At 47.6% G+C, this 22,696-nt stretch overlaps 1 protein-coding gene across 2 annotated transcripts; it reads left to right on the top strand.

Moving 5' to 3' along the window:
- The first annotated feature begins 19 nt into the window (after positions 1-19).
- Positions 20-21,513, top strand: LOC127034013 (zinc finger protein OZF-like). 2 transcript variants are annotated; one of them, XM_050922414.1, is made up of 6 exons: positions 20-129; positions 1,832-1,948; positions 12,021-12,103; positions 15,054-15,180; positions 17,933-18,046; positions 18,448-21,513. In XM_050922414.1, the coding sequence occupies exons 3-6, from the start codon at positions 12,080-12,082 to the stop codon at positions 19,545-19,547; spliced, it is 1,365 nt and encodes a 454-aa protein (XP_050778371.1). In that variant the 5' UTR covers positions 20-129; positions 1,832-1,948; positions 12,021-12,079; the 3' UTR covers positions 19,548-21,513. The 2 variants fall into 2 exon arrangements, with proteins under 2 accessions (XP_050778371.1, XP_050778372.1); XM_050922415.1 differs by lacking the exon at positions 12,021-12,103 and having other exon boundaries at positions 21-129.
- The last annotated feature ends 1,183 nt before the right edge of the window (positions 21,514-22,696 follow it).

Raw genomic sequence — 22,696 nt, 5'->3', positions numbered from 1 at the left:
CGGGGCGCGTCCGCCCTGTCCAGCCCAGCTAAGGGAGGGGTTCAGCAGCTGAAACTGCGCATGCTCCTTGCGAGCCCCGGTCGGGGGGGAGGGAGGATGAAGCTGCTGCTGCCGCCTCCGTGTGAGCCGGTGAGTGAGAGACGCCGGGAGGGGGGCGATGGGGGGAAGTGACTCTCGGCCCGGGGAACCTGGGAGAAGCCTCGGAGCTGCCTCGGCCCCAGGAGCTGCAGCAGGATCCGCCCCGGCCCTGCTGGGATGGGGGGGCGGAGCCTGGGGTCGGGCGGGGAGGGGAGAAGCCGGAGTTGCGGGGGGGGGGGGGGATGTCGAGCTGTCTCTGGGCAGCCAGGAAATTCCCGGGGTGGGGGGAGTGAATTGGATCCTGTCCCTGTTTGTGCCTCTCGCCCCCTATGCAAATGGCGGGGGGGCAAGAGGGGCAATTTGCCCCGGGCTCCGCGGGGGCCCCCATGAGAGTTTTTCGGGGCCCCTGGAGCGGGGTCCTTCACTCGCTCGGGGGCCCCAGAAAACTCTTGCGGGGCCGGGCCCGGAGCTTCTTCCGCTCCCGGGCTTCGCCGGTGGGGGGTCCTTCCGCTCCGGGGTGGAAGGACCCCCCCGCCAGCGAATTACCGCGGAAGCGGGACCTGCCGCCGAAGTTGTAACGTCACTTTGAGCAACCCTCCCGTTTTCCAACTCGCTGCAGTTTCTGCCGGCATCTCGCAGTGCCGGGATCTGCTCCCTGGGGCGGGGGGCAGCGCCCGGGGGGGCTCGGATCTGCTGTCCCCGCAGGAGCCCAGCGACCCCCGGGCCTGGCCAGGCTCCGCCCTGGGGTCCCAAGGGGAGGGGATCGGCCCCCAATGGGGTCCCTGCTTGGGGCTGGGTGGGGGCTCTCGCAAGGGGGGGAGTGAGACCGGGCTGGCGGGGAGACCTGGGAAAGGGGCGGATGGAAAGTGTCGGTGCAGCCCGGACATGGCCGGGGAGTGGGGAGGGGAAAAGAGCCGGTGACCCCCGAGGAGCGCGGAGAGAAAGAGGGGGCGGAGATCCCCTCGGATTTACCGCTGCTCCCTCCCGTGGGGGCCCCCCCCTCCTCTCCAATCCTGCCCCTTTCTCTCTAGACAGCAACGAGCAACAGCCAGGGTAACCCCACCCAGCCCCCAAATCCCTGAGAAGTTCCCTGTTCTCCTCCCCCGTTTGTGTCCCAATTTCTCTCCACTTCGCCAATGTCCAGTTCAAATCTCAGGTTTGGGGAGTTTCCCCCCCAACTTTTACCTGGAGTGATTTGTCGTTGTGTAGGTGGGAAATCATTCCCCTGAGTGATTCCTGAACTGGGCAGAGGCTGAGGGAGCCCTGAGACAGGGACACCTCTGGGCTGCGGGGGGGGGGGGGGGGGGGCTCTCTGCTGGCAACAGGGCATGGGAAGGCCCAGGAAGGAAAGAGAGGAGCAAGCCTCCTCCGTGGAGACAGCCCAGCCCCAGGTTTCCCAGTCCCAACTACTTCACCATCTTTCCCTCCGCCCCCACCACCTGCTAGTCACATTACCAGACCCCACAGCCAGCAACTTTCACAGTCACAGCCAGTGACCTTCTGACACCAGCCCCACTCCTTTCCCTGGTGAGGCAAGGAAAATCCATCCCATTCTGTTGTTGATTCAATATCACTGTATAATGGCCTCAAATTTCCCCTCCTTCTCTTGAGTGGTTGAATGGTGACATAAAATCTCCCCACATGTTAATGCTTGTCCCTTATATTTTCAAATATTTAGTTTGTGCCCCATTTTTTCCTCAGTTCTGAAATACTGGTATCAAATTCTTGAAAATCTTCCCGCTTTTCTCTCCAGGTGTCTGACTGAGATCAGGGCTCTTAGCGTACTGAGCATGGCCCTGTTCTGCCAGATGTTGCAGAGACCCTAGCTGAGATCTGGGCCCTGTTCTGCCGGGCACTGAAGAGACCCCAGGTGAGATCAGACCCCACTGTTGTGCCAGGTAAAACTGATACCTGGACCAGGATCATGGCCCTCCTTGTGTCAGGCAGCGCACGACTGCAGCCCAGATTGCTGCCTCCATTGTGCTGGGCACTTCAGAAGCCTCGACTGAGATCTGTGTCCCCGTTGGGCCTGGCACTGCACTGACCCTGACAGAGATCCTGGCCCCACATTTTGCCAGGCACTGCAGGGACCCCAAACAAAATCAGGGAACCTGTAATGCTGGGAGTTGCAGAGTCCCCAACTGAGATCAGGCCCCATGTTGTGCAGGGCTTTGCACAGACACAGACCAAGATCAGGATCCCCATTGTGACAGATGCTGAACAGACACCAAGGATATCTCTACCCTGCCATTAAACCCCCCACCAGCTGACCCATGACAGCTGCCTCAGGCTCACAGGACTCAGGCAAAAGAGCTGTTTAATTGCAGAGTAGATGTCTGGGCTTGGGCTGGAGCCAGGCTGTAGGACTCTGCGAAGTGGGAGGGTGCCAGACGTCCAGCTCCAGCCCAAGCCGGAACATTGACACCACCATTAAACAGCCCTGCAGCCTGATCCGCGTGCGCTCAAGTCAGCGGGCACAGGCCAGCTGCCGGTGTCTGACTGCAGTGTCGACATGCCCACAGGGACAGAGAGACCTTGCCACAAAAAGCTCAAAGGCTAAATAGGCCAATGGTGGGAGGCGACTCTCCATTTTACAGACGGGGAAACTGAAGCTCAGAGAGCTGAAGTAATTTGCTCAATTTTGCATGGAGAATTTGGGACAAAACTGGGAACTGAACCCAGATTATTTGAATTCTTGCCTCTCTCCTTAACCTTAAGCCCAGAGTGTGTGTGTACAGCTTGTTTTGGTCTGTGTTTGCCTTGCACTGGCTTCCAAGGGAGGCTGTGGAATTTCCTTCATTGGAGGTTTCTAAGACCAGGTTAGAGATACACCAGTCCGGGAATGTCTAGGGATACTTGGTCCTGCCTCAGCACAGGAGGCTGGAGTAGACACCCTCTCAAGATCCCTTCCAGGCCTACACTGAAATCATTCTCTTTCCTGCTGTTGTGTTCTACGCTGAGCTGTTTTGCATGGTGCCTTTTGTGACTGCACCATGTTGTGTTGCATAGTTTTATGATGCATTGTTTTGCCTCAGTGTGTTTGGTGTCTGTGTTGTGCTGGTTTGAGTTGAGCCCTTTTTCATTGTGTAATTTAATCGTAGGGTGTATTAGTTAACATTGTGTTGTTTTCTTTTCCTTTGTATTGGCATTTTATGCTGTGGGTTTTGTCACTTTTTTTTTTTTCCCTGAATTGCCTGACATGTTGTGGGTTTTACTCTGTACGTTGTGTTTTATACGTATCTTTTTCATACCACCATAGACATGTAGGGCTGGACAGGACCTCAAGATGTCATTAAGTCCATCTCTCTCTGCCAAGGCAGGACCAAGTCTATGTAGATTATCTCTGACAGAGGTTTATCCTACCTGCTTGTCACAGAGTCCCTGGGCGTTGGCTTCGTGGTGAGCAGTTCCAGAGCAGTCAGGACTTTGGGGAACCCCGTCTCCCTTGGAGCAGACTGTCTTCAGGGCAAGAAGCTCACACGGCTTCACCTCCTGGGTCTGACCTTGGAGCATTCAGCATATGTCCCTCCGTGTGTTTCCCACAGCAAGTCCCACCAGGCGGGATCCTGGGGAAGCCAGAGGGTCCTGCACCCCCACTTCGCAGTCAGCCGTGACTCTTAGCCAGCCAGTAAAACAGAGGTTTATTCTATAACAGGAACACGGTCTAAAACAGAGCTTGTAGGTACAGAGAACTGGACCCCTCAGCCGGGTCCATTCTGGGGCCCAGTGAGGCAGACTCCCACGTCTGTCCTCACTCCTCGTCCCCAGCCAGCTCCCAAACTGAAACCCCCTCCAGTCCCTCCTCCTCTGGGATTTGTCTCTTTCCCGGGTCAGCAGGTCACCTGATCTCTCTGTTCACCTTTAGCCATCCCCTTGCCGGGGGAAGGGCCCTAGCCGTTTGTTGCTAGGATACAAAGTGTCAGCTATTTATGCACACTGGAGACTTAAGAAATGCCTGGGGAAACTGAGGCACCCACACAGTATTCAGAGGAAACATTAAGAAGAGCCCCACTTTGTCACACTGGTCTTAAAAACTTCCAGGGAAAGAGACTCCACGACCACCCTTGTAAGACTATTCCAGAGCTGACCAACCTTAGCTCTGCCCCCCCCCCCCCACACACACACACAGATTTTAGTGGTGAGCAGCTCTGGAGAGAGAGGAGACCCCAGTGAGTGGGCAGTTGGGTCAATAGACTAAAGTTGGGAGGTGAAACATTAATGTGTCTGAGGTCACCCAGGCTGTCTGTGGCAGAGCTAGAAATAGATCCCAGTTCTAGTGCCATCGTACTGCTGGTTTGGGCTTTAAAGGTCTCTGCCACAATGGGGTTTTAGGCAGTGGTGCAAACTCTTAGTATAGACAGAATATACACTAGAGTACTCGGATTGGCACCGGTGCACCATATCCCAGTTTGAAGGTTTGGGGTGTGGGGGGACAGTGACCTCTCTGAGGCCTGGGGATGGCTGAACAGTGCAGCTGGTAACAGAGGGGCTGCAGAGAGTGCTGGAGATATGAGCCAGGAGCACAGCCCCACAGGGCTGTACACTGACTTCTCCTGACCCAGGACACCCCCCCACCCCCAGTTGTGTGCAGGGACTGCAGCTGAGCTGCCCTGCCAAGACAGCCTGTGCATCCATGGGCAAGCCACCTCTTTCTGCAGCCTAATACAATTGGGTCTGGGACCTTTCCAAGCTGCGGGTGATGTGGCTCTGGCATTAACGGAATATGTTCCTGGCTCTGTCCCTGACCTGCTTGGTGACCTTGGGTAAGTCACAGCCCCCTCTGTTTTCCTCCTACCCATTGTCTACTTGGACAGTGATCTCTTTGGGGCAAGGACTGTCTCTCTCTGTCTGCAGTGCCCAGCACAGTGAGGGTGCTGATCTCAGTCAGGGTCTCTGCCATACGCAGCACGATGGGGCCCTGAGCTCCATCAGTGTCTGTGCAACGTAAGGCACAGTTTATAGACTCTCAGACTTTAAGGCAAGAAGTACTAACCCTTCCTTGTGTCTACTGAAAATAGCTTCTCCTGATGCATCCTAGGACTGCGTTAACCTATTTCATGGCCACACCACATTGGCAGCTCATAATTATCCTGTGATCAACCAGTACACCCAGGTCTTTCTCCTCCTCTGTCACTTCCAACTGATAAGTCCCCAGGTCATTGCAAAAATTCTTGTCAGTAGTCCCTAAGTGCATAATTTTTGCAATATTAATTTTCATCCCATTTCTGTTACTCCAGCTTTCAAGGTCATGCAGTTCTTCTGGTATGATTTTCTTGTCCTCCATAGTGGCAATCCCTCCCAGCTTTGTGTCATACTCCCACTTTTTGTGCCAAGGTCACTAATAAAAATGTTGAAGAAGATTGGTCCCAAAACTGATTTCTGAGGAACTCCACTAGTAACTCCCTCCAGCCTGACAACTCATCGTTCAGTATGACCCCCTTGTAGACTCCTTTAACCAATTCTTTATTAACCTGTCAGCTCTCATATTAGTCCACATCTTCTCCAATTTAACAACAAGGTTCCCATGTGGAACTGTATCAGATGCATGTATCAAATGCCAGGTTTCTCTGGCACCATCTACCTTTCGTAACACCACGTTTTATTTATGTATAGTGCTGGAAGGAACTGTTAGCAATGGGCTGAGAATGGCCATATGGAGGTGGGGGAGGGGATGGGATGTTGGAGGTGTATCTGGCATTTTGTTTTGTAGGAGTCCATGTCTCTGCTTCCTGTGGCCGTGGTGCCTTTCGTACCAAAATAGCACGTCAGCAGAGCAGACACACACACCAGAGCTCCATCTGGAACACGCAGCATTCGCTGCCACACAAGCTGGGTGATTTTTCACGGGCCCAGCTTGATAACCCTGGCTGGGTTGGGTTCAGTTAGAGGAGAGTCTGGGGGTCTGATAGTTTGGGATGTTCCTTTTTGCATAGTCAGTTCTTTCCCTTTATTGTATTACCCCCACCTATGCCTGATGCTGCTCCCTTCTTAACTTGCTTTGGTTATTTCAGTTCCAGTTTGTAAATGAGATCTAAGAATTGCAAAGGTGAATGAAAGATAAAACAAACAGAACCATTTGAATTTTGGCACATAGCTGGTAGAACTGTACTTCGTGAAGGTCGGCTGGAATGACCTGGTTCCCTGCAGCATTTTCTGGTGGGGCGGATAAAGCAATGTCAGAGAGCCAAACATGCTTTTAGGGCAAAAGGGCTAAACACATGAGAAATGAACTGACCTAATTTCCATTTCTTAATGCCTAAAATTTTGACACTTGCTCGCATCATCTTGTTTTTAAGGCGATGCACAGCACACAGTCAAGTTAATTCATGAAAGTTCACCTATTATTGACTGCTTTGTGCTGCATGAGCATCTGATTCAGCACCTAATTACAACTGTACCGCTGTAAGTGGAAATGCATCAACCCAGCTTAGCTCCAAGGTGTTTAGATGGGAATGAAAAGTTTCTAAATTAAATACATGGCAGGGTGTTTAATGGGGGAAAATACATTGAAGTGCCTCTACCCAGTCCTGTTGGACAAATCGGCTTCCAGTCCCACATCAGCTGTGCCCTCTCCCAGCCTAACCGATTTCTACTGCAATTCTTCACCCCCCTCGTCAAGGCAGGGGGTTGACGCTGCAGCCCCTAAGGTACCTGCGTTAATCACTGTCTCACACTGGGGCTATTTAGATTTCAGGGAATATGTCAGAGTGTCACCTTCTGATCATGCTACTGACCTCAGCAGAGTTCCCAGACAGGAGCTGCATCGTAATGGGGTTACGGTACTAAGAGTAAAATACATCACAGGGAGGGTGTAATTATCCTGAAATGAAGCATTACATTCCAGGAAGTGAAGGAATTCAAGTACTTCATTACTTAAAATTACGCTTGAAAGGATTGGATTGTTATGAATAAGTTGCAGTAAATGTTGATTTCACTGTACACACACAGATGAAAAAATATTTCTATAGGTAAAATACAGAAATGCTTCTGGAGAAAGTCGTTTGATTTAAGGATATTTACACTGTATATTTTGCGTGTGACATTGACAGTTTCTCTTTGAACAATTATAGGATTTGGCTTTTGGAATCTCAACAGTTACTGTGATTAAATAATTGTTGTCTTATGACTCCCATAACTTCCCACAGCTCTGAACATTGAAATTGTAAACATTGAAAAAAGGGCTTAAAAGTAAATATCGCTAGCTATTGAAATTAAAAGAAAGAAATAGACAAAATGAATTTTGTCAAACCCACTTAACAGCAATTGCAATATGCTAGGGGATGGAAATTCACAACTAAGGCACCAACCTTAATTCTGCCCTGTAGTGACACCAGGCAATTGCCATAGAGCTATGAATTAGGCATTTCAGTGTATGAAGTTCCAGATTAGTTTATACCAACTTGTAAAAACACATGAGATCTTTTCTCAGGATATCATCTTCACTAAGTTGCTTTTTTACTGGTAATTCCCAGAAATCATTAGATAAATAACATTCTACCAGTTATGAAGTGGCCATTTCATATTTCTGGGGAGTGTCTGTAATTTTGCATTAGGGGCCAGGTCCTTGAAGAGACGGAACCTTGATTTCATTTTAACTTGTCTATGCTCAGCAGCTTCTATAACTTGGTTCAAAGTATTTACATGTTTCCCTGCCCTGTTCTTAAAAGTTCTGCTATAGAAAGTGAGGAGGGGCAAGAACTCACTGCAGGATCAATAGCTGAGTTCCTTAGATATTTATAGCTCATGGGAAGGAGGACGGGGATTGGTGGGTGTCTGGGTATTTAATAATAAACACACAAATATCATTGTTCTTAGTGAACTTTCATCTTCTAATTCCCATAACCCACTAATTATCCCTGGCTGCCCCCGGCCATCTGGGGAGGGACAACTAGTAAACTCCTGTGGCCAGTGTGGAACCGAAGGCCCAAGTATCTTTCTGTGGCTGGTTCAAAGTCACCCAGAGTGAAATTCACTTTGCTGGATAAATCCCTAATTGCTGGGCTCTGCAGAGGGGTGGGAAGGTGAATTCCACCCCCCATTCCTGGGCATGGACCCCCCCCCCGCACCCCACAATCTTCACCTTGATCTCAGACACTACCCCAACCTTTCCCTGCAGTGATGGACCCACTTGATGCTGCCAGAGTCATCTACCATGGGACCTAGAGGGGGCAGAGGCCCAGCTCCAGAGCTACTACCCCTGCCCACAGCCCCCAAGCTGTGCGGGAGTTGCCCTGACTTTCCAGTCTGCAGATGGGTCTAGCTGAACCCAGTCCGTGCACCCACCACACACAAACTTTGTCACAACACACATCTCAGGATGGGGAAAGACCATCCGGGGCTGGCTGCAGTCTCCCTTTGCTGCTGTGAGAGGAATGGGATGGTCCCAGGGGCAGAAGGGAAATGTTGTTTCTTCCAGGGGATTGAAAATGTTTGATTTAGAGTCCTGAGCTCTGTCTTCCTGTTTGTCTCCTTCTGCCACTTTCAGATCTCTTGGAGAGACAAGGTAGGTGAGGTCATTTCTTTTAGAACCAATTAAAATACCTCTCTTTGATAACTTGGGACCAGCATGGCTACAACAACTCTTTTCCATTTGTACCCCCTCCCACTCTCACCCTCCCTCACCTGAGACTGTCCCATGTGATGGGAGAATAAGGGTTCAGTCCTGTACCTGGACTGGGTCATTCCAGCACTGACGGGAGTGAAAGCCTCTGTGCATTAATGACAGCAGCAGCTCTGGGACTCGATGCACAGGGAGAAGAGATGGGAATGAGCAGGTTATCTTTGTGCCACGTGTGAGTTACTCAGGTGGGAATTCTGGGTCACTGCGTACGCACAGAATTCACGTCCAGTGCAGAATTTCTTTTTTTTGAATGAAGAAAATAAATTCTACCCAAGAAGTGCTGCAGTTCTGCCTTTCACCCACCCTGTGGCACCAGAACAGGCAGCAGCCAGCTGGGTTCATCTTGGTGGGAAATTGTTGCCCCGAGCTAAACCCCAAATAGGAAGAGAGTTAGTGGGTGCAACTTGGGAGAGTCCTGAGACACAGCTGCTCCTGGGGGTGGGGACAGGGTGGTCCTTCTCTACTCGCAAGAGGGTGTGGAAAGGGCACAGGAGAAGCAAATGTCCCCTATGGAGACTGCCTAGCCCCAGGTTATCCAGTCCCAGACACTTCTTCCCCCACCATACCCCAAACCTCTTCACCCCTCCAACCATCAGTTGCCAGTCTTCCCTCGCTGCTGGCCCTTCCTGACTGGCAGAGAACCTCTGAGCCAGTAATGTGTCAGGGCTCAACCCTCTGGCTGAGTCCTCGGGGCACTTTCTTCCTCTCTCGGGGTACCATGCCACAGGGGCCCACAAATCTACATTGTTTAGGCTTTGGCTTCAGCCTGGGTGGTGAGGCTCAGCTTTCTGCCCTCAGCGAGTCTAATGCTGGCCTTGCTTGGCCCCCCCGAAACCTACTAGTGGCCCCCCAGGAGGCCCCAGACCCCTGGTTGAGAGCCACTGCCTTAAACCACAAATCACAGCAATGTTCAGGTTACTGCCAGTCATAGAATATCAGGGTTGGAAGAAGCCTCTGGAGGTATCTAGTCCACCCCCATGCTCAAAGCTTGCTCAAGCCTGACCTTGTCCCAAAGGACAAGTCACTTACTTATGTCAATTGAATCTTAGACTCACAACAAAGACAATACTTGTAGCCCGTCCTGTCATAACCTATATTAAGACTTATTTAAAAGGAAATGAGAGTTGTTTAAAAAGTTAAAGTGGGTGATCCTATAGATGCAGACTACTTACAGTCTTAAATTTCAAAAGATAATAGAAGCTTCTATAGTATGGAAGCCTATATCTTCCTTAGGACAAACCCAGAGTAAGCAGCTGGGGATCTCTTCCTTATGCCTAGAAACTTTGCCCCCCAGAGTCCAAGCAGCATACAGATAATCAGTTCCTTCTGTATCAGTTTTTTTTTTAATCCCCTTCCTGCCATGTGCTCTGAACTGAAAACTCAGCTAATAGGAAGTCAAGAGCACAACAACATTTTTTTGTCTTCTTTAACAGCCCGTAATCGTCCATCTGGTGTTGATGGACCTTTCCTGCCAGGCAGGGTGTAATGCATTCTGTTACCAATCAGCACTTCACCTAGTAAAGTCTCTCTTCTGTCTGGTGATTTACATAGCCACAGAGGCTCACAATACAACTAGTCAGATACTAACCCAGGCAGCAACTCACAAGCATTCAATAAAGTCTAAACACATTCTTATCATTCTAATACCTGTCTTAACAATACTAACATAAGTGAGCCAGACTGATTCCAGCTATGCCTTTGTCCATGTTCAGTTAAGACATAGGGGCTTTTGCAAGAGCTGACACCTCATCTGCCAGTGTCACAGGCAGAATGGGCAGGGATGGTGTCCCTAGTCTCTGTTTGCCGAAGGCTGAGAATGGGTGACGGGATGGATCACTTGATGATCCCCTGTTCTGTTCATTCCCTCTGAAGCACCTGGCATTGGCCACTGAGCTAGATGGACCATTGGTCTGATGCAGTGGGCCGTTCTTATGTTCTCAATCTCTATGAGGAGTATCTACTCATTTGGACTCACTGGGGAGACACAGAAAGAAACAAGATGTGCTGAGGCAAGAAGGCCCAGTCTCAAAGCCCCCAGGTTCACGCTTGTCAAAAGCTAAACCTAGGCCCAGCCCATGAAAGGGGCACTCCCAGGAGAGACTGTATAAAGGCTGGAGCATCAAACAACTTTGTAAACCTGAGAGAACTTCTTGGGGACAATGACAGGGAGAATCCCCCAGAGTGACTCCTTTGATTCGGCTCTTCTTTGGTCTTTGGTTTATAGAATGATAGAACTGGAAGGGATCTCGAGAGGTTACCAGTCCAGTCCCCTGCACTCAAGGCAGAACTAAGTATTATCTAGACCATCCCTGACAGGTGTTTGTCCAGCCTGCTCTTAAAAATCCCCAATGATGGAGATTCCACAACCTCCATAGGCAATTTATTCCAGTGCTTAACCACTCTGACAGAAAGTTTTTCCTAATGTCCAACCTAACCCATCTGGCTGCAATTTAACCCCATTGCTTCTTGTCCTATCCTCAGAGATTAAGAAGAACAATTATTCTCCCTCCTCCTTGTAACAACCTTTTAGGTACTTGAAAACGGTGATCATTTCCCCTCTCAGGCTTCTCTTCTCCACGCTAAACAAACCCAGTGTTTTCAATCGTCCCTCATAGGTCATGTTTTCGAAACCTTTCATCATTTTTGTTGCTCTTCTCTGGACTTTCTCCCAGTTATCCACATCTTTCCTGAAATGTGGTGCCCAGAACTGGACACACTTCTCCAGTTGAGGCCTAATCAGCGCAGAATAGAGCGGAAGAATTACTTCTCATGTCTTGCTTACAATACTCTTGCTAATACATCCCAGAATGATACTTGCTTTTCTTGGAACACTGTTGACTCATATTTAGCTTGTGATCCACTATGACCCCCAGATCCCTCTCCGCAGCACTCCTTCCTAGGCAGTCATTGCCCATTTTGTACGTGTGCAACTGATTGTTCCTTCCTAAATGAAGTACTTTGGATTTGTCCTTAATGAATTTCATCCTATTTACTTCAGACCATTTCTCCAGTTTATCCAGATCATTTTGAATGTCAATTCTATCCTCCAAAGCACTTGCAACCCCTTCCAGCTTGATATCCTCCACAAACTTGATAAGTGTAACAGAGAGACTCCCAGTGGCAGAGGGTTTCACCATGTCTCAGAGGTTACACCCTGGTGGGAGGGGGCTAGGCCTATACTGGAATAAGGTCACTCTGTGCTTCATAGTGTGGCAGAACCTAGAATATCCATTAGCAGGGGAAAATGCTGGGGGGAATTGACATGTGGAATGGACAAAAACCCCGTTTGAATTCTCTCACATTGCCCTTGTCACCCTGGCAGGCTACAGAATAACATCCACGTTTTGCTCCAGATCATCCCATCCTCCCAGGGGGAAGGCAATGGCTGCAATGGAGCTGGCTCAGGTAAGGGATTATCAGGGAGCTGATGGTGGTTTCTGCTTGGAGGGAGAGGAGCAGTAAATGCATAGGAGGGTGGGAGCTGCTCGAGGTGGTGGGAGGCAAGAAATATCTAGGGTGGAGAAAGAGAAGGGACAGGGTGTGACAAACCTGCTTAGGCTTGTGTAATAGAGGGTGCAGTCTGGGGGGCTTCTGGGAACTGGTGTGCCCTCTAAGCCTCAAGCTGGGCTGGCCCTTCTCACCCTGCTGGAGATTTAGCCTTGTTATCACCCAACAGGACAGCAGGTGGCACCATGCATCCAACTAAGCTACCTGAGTTCTTTAGCTAAGCCACTCAAGGGCAGATAGAAGACAACAGCCAATTTCCCAGCAATAAGCGGTAGCAAACAGATCAAAGCAGATTACTTAGCAAATAAGCAAAAACTCACACCAAGCCTAACATACTAGATGGATAGAATTTGAATTAGCAATTTCTCACTCTGACTGATGATAGGAGCAGTCCACCAAGTTTCCATACACAAGCTGGAAATCCCTTTACCCTGGGACCAGCACTTCCCCCAGTTCAGTCTTTGTTCCTCAGGTGCTTCCAGGAGTTCTCTTGTGTGGGAATGAGGCCAGGAGATGATGACACACCCCACCTTATGTAGCTTTTCCATATAGCAGGAACCCTTTGTTCTAAACTAAGTTTCCAGTCCAGTTTGTGGAAAAATACAGGTACCAAGATGAAGTTCATTGTCATGTGGTCTGGTCACATGCCCTAGCATGCCCTGCTGAGTCATAGTAGCCATGACTCAGGCTGGCTGAAACATTCACAGGAAGGCTAAGTTCTTCCATGATCCATTGTCTTTGTTGTTGAGCCATCAGCACTGTCCGGCTTCTTCATTGTTGTACCCGAAAGGCTGGTTGTGGGGGTTACCCAGAGTATGCACATTTGAAAGACAGATACCGAGTCAATATTCATAACTTCAGATACAAACATGATCCATGCACACAGGTTGGATAATCATATTCAGCAAATCATAACTTTTCCAGTGACATTGCACATGACTCATCTTGTACAAAGTGCCTCATAGTTGTGTCCTAATCATATTATAATCCTACCACAATGCTGAATATGGGGTGTAGTGTCAGGTAGGTCCTCATTTCAAGGCACGGTGTTGGGAATGGAACTTCCCCTCTTTGTGGAACAGGAAATAACCCTCCAGCCAGGGCTGGGAAAACTTCCCAGACTCCCACTGCCGGAACCTGAATCTACTGACACTTCATTAGTTACCACCACCCCCAATCTGTGGCAACTGCAAACTTTATCAGTGATGATTTTATATTTTCTTCTCGGTCATTGATAAGAATGTTAAATAGCACAGGACCAAGAGCCAATCCTTGCGGGAACCCGCTAGAAAGAGATCAACTCGACCATGGTTCCCTATTTAAAATCCCTGTTTTTAAGCTATTTAATGTATGCCTTGTGTATTTTGTATTTTTCTAGTCAAAATATCGTGCTGCACCAACCCATATCCCTTACAGAAGTCTAGGTATATTACATCAGTACTGTTAGCTGCAACCAAACTTTTGATCTCATCCAATAAGAATATCCAGTTAGGTTGATAGGATCTATTGCAGTGGTCCCCAACCTTTTTGTGGCCAGTAGCACATTCATGTTTTCAGAAGAGTGTGGCAGGCGCCAACAATCACATACAGGGCCAGCTCCAGGAACCAGTGGAGTAAGCACGTGCCTGGGGCAGCACATGCTATGGGGCAGCATTCCGTTCATTCGGCAGAGTCAGAGTAATTTGGGTTTTTTGGTTTTGTTTTTGGGTTTTTTTGGTGCCAGTTCTGGGCAGTGCAGAGAGAAGCCGATAGGACAGACAACACTGGCGCCCGCAGCCCTGGAGTACTCTGTCCCCAGGAGGCTTCTCTCCCCTGCTGGGCACTAGGCGGGCACACATAAATGCCCTGGCGGGCACCACGTTGGGGACCACTGATCTATTGTGTCTAAACCTTTTTAATGGGTACTAATTATATTACCTTTCTTTAATTCTTTATTAGTGAAATCCAGTATTGGCTGCTCCATTCTCTTGCCCAGTATCGATTTCAGACTGACACTCTTGTAATTAGCTGCGTAATCTCTTTAATAGTTTTTAAATATTGGCACAGCATGAGCTTTATTCCAGTCTTATGGAATTTCCCGTGTTCCAAGTCCTAATTAAAATCAAGATTAACAGTCCACCACGCGCCTCCACCGGGTCTTTCAAAACTCTTGTTATTTGGACCCATTGATTTAAACACATCTAACTTTAACAGCTGCTGTTTAACGTCCTCATGAGTTACTGTTGGAATGGAAAGACTATCGGCTTCAACGTCTTATGATATGAGTTACATCATCTGTTTTTCTCCAAATCCAGGAGAGAAATATTTATTGAACACTTTACCTGTTCTGCATGATTGGTGATAATTCTGCCATTTCCATCTAGTAATTTACCATTACCATTGTTAGGATTAATTTTGTACTTAATATACTTTTTAAAACTTCTTCTTTTCATTGGTTGATCATTGATTTCCGATAGCTTCCCTTTCCAACTTTCTGCAGTGCTGACTTTCTAACTTATATTCTTTACTGTTGACTTCCTCTTTCTTCCATATATTTTATTTGGAGAGTGTTGGGATTCCTCCCAGGGAGCCACCAGCAGGGTCCAGAGACAGCCCCATCTCCCATATCAAGCTCTGGCTAGTTGGTATGTGATAAACGTGAAGATCCTACCTCCGTCTGTCAGCTGGGGGAGACAAAGATTTTCTCTTTCTACCCTCTGATGCCTTCTGGATGCTCTAGGCAAGGTGGGGTGAGACTCTGTTAACGTGTGCCTCCCAGAGCTTCTGTTTACCTGGTGCTGCTGTTCCGTGACTAGTGGGGCTCTGACTGGGGCAGCAGGTACTGAGTGTTGGACTCTTTCTCCTTCAGGGGCCGGTGACCTTCGAGGAGGTGGCTGTGTATTTCACCAAGGAGGAATGGGCTCTGCTGGACCCCACTCAGAGAGCCCTCTACAGGGATGTCATGCAGGAGAACTATGAGATGGTGGTCTTGCTGGGTAAGGAGTCCTGTCCCCTGGGTTATTAGAAGCTGCAGGGTGTCTAAAGAACCCGAGTAGTAATAACTTTATACCTTTATTTGTCATACAAATTTTGACAAGTTTCCTTGCCCCCATTTTTTGCCTTATCTCCCACACACTAGTGTCATTTTTGGGCATGTGCCTTTTTGGTGCCGTTAGTCATTTTAAAATTGCATTGAATGCATCCTTATTGGCTACATTAGCAACTACATTAATAACTGTAGCTTTCGTGCCTTTTCTTTATTTTAATAGGAAAATATGCTGACTGTACAATTCTAAAGTAAATAGGTGTCTGACTCATGCCTGGCTTGTGTGACAGTCAGATGAGCTCCTCTTTTGATAGGAGATGCAGCTGAAGAAGTAAAGTTTTTTACCCATGAAAGCCGATGCCCAAACCAATCTGTTAGTCTCTAAGGTGCCACCATTGGACTTCTTGTTGTTTTTGATAGGAGAGCGTGTAATGTTGACATTCAGGACCCTATGGGTGAAGGGAGAACGGAGCTGTGGGAGGGGAGGAGAAAGGGAGAGGAGATAATTCTGGGGTGCCAGGACATGGGGAGGGGGTGTGCAGATTTAGAGCTAAGAACCAACAGGGAGGGATCAGGTAGTGAGAGACAGGGAGAGAATACAAGAAGCTGCCAAGGTACGAGGAGGTGGTGCCGGCTCAGAGTAATGGGCAAAAGGGGAGGGGAGTGTGGAGGAAGGGCACCCAGGAAGTCGGCTGGGTGAGTCAATGGGAGGGAGGAGAGATTTGGGGATCTAGAGCGGTGAGAGATCCCAGACCTTTAACCCCAAATCCCTACCGAAACCTTGTTGCTTTAGAGCCTACACTCCAGTTCTATTTCTGTTCAGTTTCACTTCATTATACATTTTTTCCCCAAATATTATTATTTTAACTCTTGACCTCCCTCTCCCACTCATTACCTCCTCTCCATATAACCTCTCCATCTCTATGCACAGCGACCCTGGCCACTGATTCTGCGTCCTTGCTGCGTTCCTCCCTCCTACAATATGACTGCTACCCGGGCACAAATGGGCACTTTGTTGATGATGTCACAGGGTGGTAGTGTAGCCTGTACAATTTTAACACCTATAAGATTATGCATTCCGAAGGCCTTCACACCCAGTTGAGCTTATCTCTGTATGCAGATACAGTCTGTTCCCCAGTGTTCCCTTCCCAGCTCTGATGCCGCAGAGTCTTGCCTATATCCCTGTTCCTGTTCCCCCCGCTTAACAAACATTCAACATTGATGGTGCCTCATCTGGAGTCCTGTATCCAGTTTGGGGCTCAACACTACAAGAAGAATGTGGAAAAATTAGAAAATGTCCAGTGGAGGGCAACAAAAATGACTAAGGAACTGGAGCACGTGACTTATGAGGAGAGGTTGAGGGAACTGGGATTGTTTAGTCTGCAGGAGAGAAGAATGAGGAGGGATTTAATAGCTGCTTTCAACTACCTGAAAGGGGGTTCCAAAGAGGATGTCTCTAGACAGTTCTCAGTGGTAGCAGATGACAGAACAAGGAGTAATGGTCTCAAGTTGCAGTGGGGGAGGTTTAGAGTGGATATTAGGAAAAACTTTTTCACTCGGAGAGTGGTGAAGCACTGGAATGGGTTACCTAGGGAGCTGGTGGAATCTCCTTCCTTAGAGGTTTTTAAGGTCAGACTTAACAAAGCCCTGGCTGGGATGATTTAGTTGGGGATTGGTCCTGTTTTGAGCAGGGGGTTGGACTAGATGACCTCCTGAGATCCCTTCCAACCCTGATATTCTATAATTCCAGTTTCCTTTTCCCTCTCCTGTTTGACCCCGTTTATAGAGTAATATTCTCAGCTATATCTTAACCAATCATTGTGACTAACCAGTTCTAACATTTTGTAACATAATTCTCTAACCAATTATATCCCACTACCCTAATTAACTTATGCCTAGCAAAATTAATTATATAGCAGAGAGAAACCGACTGATTAACCGACTGATTAACAATGAAAAGTGGTGGCCATAAAGATAAAACAATACAGATATGAGGGTTTCACTGCCACAACCATTGCTAAGTGCTTTCTTGTCAGACAGGATGCGATCAAACTAAGGTTTCTTTAATGATCTTAAGATCTGTTTCTTTATCTGGTGGTGATGGGCACTATCAGGACAGGATCTTCTTCCTAACAGGCCAACACCACCTTATTTCAGTGTGACTGGTTTGGGATGTGAGGATGTTTATGGCTGTCCCTGCTGCTTAGCCAAAGGCCTTAGCCTAAGAACAAGGCCTCAGACTATCCCAGTGAGAGAAGGCCCAGACACAGGCCGACTGTGATTTTGATTCTTTGTTTTTATACTCCTGTAACTAGCTAAGTGATAGAAATACACCTACATTCTTAAAGTATAGACGTTACAGGCAGGCCTGAATGTCTATATTCTAACAGTGGGTTCTACCCCTTCCTCCATTCTGTGTCTGTCTTATCTATTTAGATTGTAAATTCTTCAGGGCATGGCCCAGCTACAATTCTTTGTACTTTACCTAGCACAATGGAGACCCAGTGTTAGCTGGTCCTTAGGCACTAAGGTAATGCATATGATTTATAATAATAATAACTATCCTGCCACTTTGAGCCAAGGAAGCCGGCCTTGGTATGTTACTGCTTAAAAATGACCTGGGGTTAAAACCATGGACTATTCTTTGTGACAAGTATCCCACAAACTCTACTGACCTCCCTTGTTTTCTTTGCCTGGCATAGGGTTTCTAAATTCCAAACCTGATGTGATCTCACAACTGGAACGAGGGGAAGAGCCATGGATCGTCGACCTCCAGGGCTCTGAGAAAGAAGTGCTCCCGAGAGCTGCCTGCACAGGTGAGGAATTGGTTAAACCAACTCAGAAACTGTCTGTGAATACAGGAAACATTTGGGATGCCCTACAAAGATCTTGTGAGCTCTCCGAGTTCAGGATTGTTCCCTGCAGATGTGGAATCATGTCAGATGTCACTCATGGCTTCCTTCCTATTCTGACTGACAACTGGCAGCAGGTCCCTCCCCAATCTCGCTTTCCCCTGAGAGTTCTGGTGAGATGCAGACCAAAACTGATCCTTTCCTCTCTCCTCTGGGGAAGGTTTTGGGGAAAATCAGCTCCTGATAGGTTTGATCTCTCCCACACATATTTTGGTTCATCCTTTTGTCCATTCCTCTCTCTGAGATTTCCTTTCTTTCCAGTTCAGGGAGTGACCTGTGTTTGGATTCTCTCCGTCTCCCATCAGGTGATGTGACGGTGAGTGAGAATGAGGAGCAGAAACCCCAGCAGGAAGATGCTGAGGAAGGAGAACCACATGGAACGTTATCAGGAAGACCCAAAGGGAATGTTTCTGGGATTTGTGCACTCCAAGAAAAAGCCAATTCTTGTGATGCTCAAGAGAGGCCAAAGGAAAACTTCAGTAGCCACTCAGACCTTATAACATGCGACAGAATCAACTTGGAAGAGACACGCTACATGTGCCATGAGTGCGGGGAAAGCTTCAATCGGAGCTCTGCCCTTATCACACATCGTAGAATCCACACAGGGGAAATGCCCCACACGTGCGCTGAGTGCGGGAAAAGGTTCAATAGGCGCTCAAAGTTTATCAGACATCAGAAAATCCACACAGGAGAGACGCCCCACACATGCTCTGAGTGCGGGAAAAGCTTCAATGACCGCCCACACCTTATCAGACATCGTAGAATCCACACAGGGGAGACGCCCCACACATGCTCCGAATGTGGGAAAAGCTTTGATCGGCGCTCAAACCTTATCAGACATTGTAGAATCCATACAGGTGAGACACCCCACACGTGCTCTGAGTGTGGGAAAAGCTTCAATAGAAGCTCAAACCTTATCACACACCAGAGAATCCACACAGGGGAGAAGCCCTACACATGTGCTGAGTGTGGGAGAAGCTTCAATCGGCACTCACACCTCATTACACATCGTAGAATCCACACGGGAGAGACGCGCTACATATGCTCTGAGTGTGGGAAAAGCTTCAGTGACATCTCTGCCCTTATCACACATCAGAGAATCCACAACGGAGATATGCCCTACACATGCTCAGAGTGTGGGAAAAGCTTCCGTTGGCACTCATACCTGATCAGACATCAGAGAATCCACACAGGGGAGAAGCCCTACACATGTTCAGAGTGCGGGAAAAGCTTCAGTCAGCGCTCTACCCTTAACGCACATCAAAGAATCCACACAAGAGCGACGCGCTATCCATGCCCTGAGTGCGGGAAAAGCTTCAGTCGAAGCTCAGACCTTATCAGACATCAGAGAATCCACACAAGAGGAAACTCCTTACACATCAGGCCCGCACAACTCATAAAGTAGCAAGGACTATATTGCTCCAAAGAAAACAGCTGAGGGCTGAAACCACCTGGCCCCGCGGAAACACCACACCCCCCAGTGCCGCCCGGCCCTGTGGAAACTCCCCCCTAGCATTGCCTAGCTCCATGGAAACAAACCCTCCTTCCCTAGCACCAACCCACTGAAACAGCTGTGGGCCGAAAAGGAAGGCTGGGGGGCTGTGATACTTTATTAAGAAATTTTCAATTAAAGCAAACAATTTTTTTAATTATTTTAATTTTTTTATGAATTGTATAAAAATGAAAAACACATGTTTCCTTGAAAGAAAACATTTGTACTTTTCATAATTACCTTGCAAATGTAATGAGAGATAGTACATCTCTTTTGGGCAACAAGCTTGTCACATTCGCGGGTCATATTTGAAGTGGATATTTTCATAATGTTTTCCAAATGGTCATTAGTCAGAGAAGAACGTAGCTTGTTTTTATTCGTGTTCATGATGGAAAATGTTCACATATGTAAGTGCTTTCAAAAATGCTGAACGTTTTCAGTGCAACTTCAATAAGATTCTTGTATTTTTCATTGTCCAGACTTTTGTAGAAGTCCCGCAGGCTGCTTTCTCTGTGCTTATTTCGGTAAACTGCCGAACATGGAAATTCAGTAATCTCCAACTGCAAATTTAGTGGCACTTCTCTGGATCCACAAAAAAGGGATCTTCAATCAGCTTCAACTGGATGTCTTCTTCTTTAGACAAAGTAAGTCTTCTGTCAAATTCTTCAATCAAAAGATTAATGTGCTTTGCATATTTTTCTTCTAATTTGGCAGGTTTGTGCTGAGGGATACACTGTGCACAAGTGACACACTTCACCTTTTGACAGCTGACTTCTAAAAAGTTTCAATTTCATTTTGAAAGCTTTCACTGCAGCACACGTTTGAAATAGAAGTTGATTTTTTCTCTGAAGATGAATGTTGAGATCATTCAGGTGTGCTGTAATATCACAAAAGAAAAAGAGATCTTGATTCCAGGACTCATTTTCAAGCTCTGGGAATTTTACTGGCCCATTTTCTAGGAATTTTGCTACCTCCTCTTTCAAAGCAATGAAATGGCGGAGCACTTTTCCTCGACTCAACCACCTCAATTCCTTATGGTAGATCAAGTCGCTGCACTCGGCATCGACCCTTTCAAGAAAGGCTCTAAGTGTCCTATGTTTTTAGTCCTCTAGAACGGATGTAGTTTAACATGGAAACTACCACTGACATTACATCCTCAGATTTTAAGACTTTGCTACACAAAACCTGCTGATGTAAATGCAATGATGTTTAGTTATTTGTCTCCCAATAAATTCTTCAAGAATAACAACTGCACCAACATTTTTTCCACACATAGCTGGAGCACCGTCAGTACAAATGGCCACCAAGCTTGTGAAATCTAATCCCGACTTATCATTCATGGACTTTATCACTTCACTGGAGATTTCTTTTCCGGTTGTGCGACCTGTCATGGAGCGCATGCCAGCAAGTTCTTCAGTAATTGCAAAGTTATGATCAATACCTCTAATAAAAATAAGAAGTTGGGCAGTGTCTTTTAAATCAGTGCTTTCATTCATAGATAGGGAGTAAAAGCAGAATTCACTGACTCTCTGCTTTAACTGATCACTTAGATTGGTAGAAATGTCAGCTATTCTTCTCTGTACAGTCATGCGTGATAGACTGACATTCTCAAATATTCCCCTCTTTTCTGGACATAACTCAGATACAGCAATCAAGATACTTTTTAAAAAACTCGCCTTCTGTGAAGCATTTCCCAGCAGCAGCAATGTCCTTAGAAATTTGGAAGCTTACTTTAGTAACTGTATCATTCTCAGTATGTAAGTACTTATTCGTCCATTCAGTGTTGAAAATGCTGTACTCGGATCCTCTTTTTCTTTTCACTCATGGTAGCCATTACGAAGCTCAAGATTTTATTGAATAAATTCATGCACAAGGGAAACACTCACAGTCACACACAAAGAGAAGAGATCTCTCACAGTGCATGGCACACTAGCAAGGCATTGATGGTATGTGGAAGCCTGTAGAGGGGGGAAGAAACAGCGTGCATAGGGTGACCAGATCAGAGGTAAAATAGGACCCACCCCTTCCCCTCTCGGCCCCACCATCACACCCCTCTTCAACCCCTTGCCACCTGCTGGCTTGCTGCATCCCTCCTACTCAGTCCTCCATCCACCTCTTTTCACCTCCTTCCTCCCCTGCTAGAAACCCCCATGCCCACCCATAGAATCCCTGCTGCCTCACTGCTCGCCTCTTTGCCCACCCACCCGGCTCTGACTCGCCGCTCACCCCGACTCGCCCCTCTGAAGTATAAAGCCTCATTCAAAGACCCAGGGATCCCTATATTACTGCTCGCAGCGGTCAGTCAATACAGTGGTAGATAAATCTCTGCCTTATGCATTTTTATATACTTGTATATCACTTTGTATTGAAGCTTGGTAGTATGTTATAGCGAGCCCATAAGGTAGTATAATTAAGGTAAAAGAAAAATGTCTTTTTGCTAGAAGTAGAATAAGATCTTCCCCCTGCTTGGTAATCAGTTGCCCTGTTGAATGAATGAGGTGTGAATGAGGAAGGCTTGGAAGGCAGCATTTCCAGATAGCTGCAACCCTTGGAGAGGGGCTGGGAGCCAGACCAAGGATTCATATTACAACTAAGGCAGATATAGTCAACAGCGAGGATGATTTACCACAGGAACAAGCTGCCAAGGAAAGTGATGGATTCGCCATCTCCTGATGTCATTTGATGAAGAATAGGTGCCTTTCTGGAATGTGTTTGCTCCAAAAGTAGCTATTGTGTCATAGGATGCCTGTGATATGCAGGGGGTCAAATTAGATGCTCTAATGGTTACTTCTGGACATAAAGTTGACTAGTTTCTGAAAAGCTGAGTGTAGCATTGGGAGCAGCGTCTGATGTTTTCCTGTCTAGCTAGCTTGCTTCCTAGAATGAACGCTTCTTGAGGGGGTGATCCACAGGGAGTAGTTCAAACCTCCAAAGTGCCTGGGCAGGGGCAGGCACAGCAAAGGAGGGGTGTGGCAGTGACATCACAAGGGCCTTTTGCAGGACCTCAGACTGTTGGTCAAAGATGGTGTGGAAGTGGTGACCTCACAGAGAGATGCTGACAT

The sequence above is a fragment of the Gopherus flavomarginatus genome, chromosome 14, assembly GCF_025201925.1.
Source record: "Gopherus flavomarginatus isolate rGopFla2 chromosome 14, rGopFla2.mat.asm, whole genome shotgun sequence".
Taxonomy (NCBI): domain Eukaryota; kingdom Metazoa; phylum Chordata; order Testudines; family Testudinidae; genus Gopherus; species Gopherus flavomarginatus.
The sequence above is the reverse complement of the archived record's forward strand: the minus strand, read 5'-3'. Positions and strand labels throughout refer to the sequence as shown.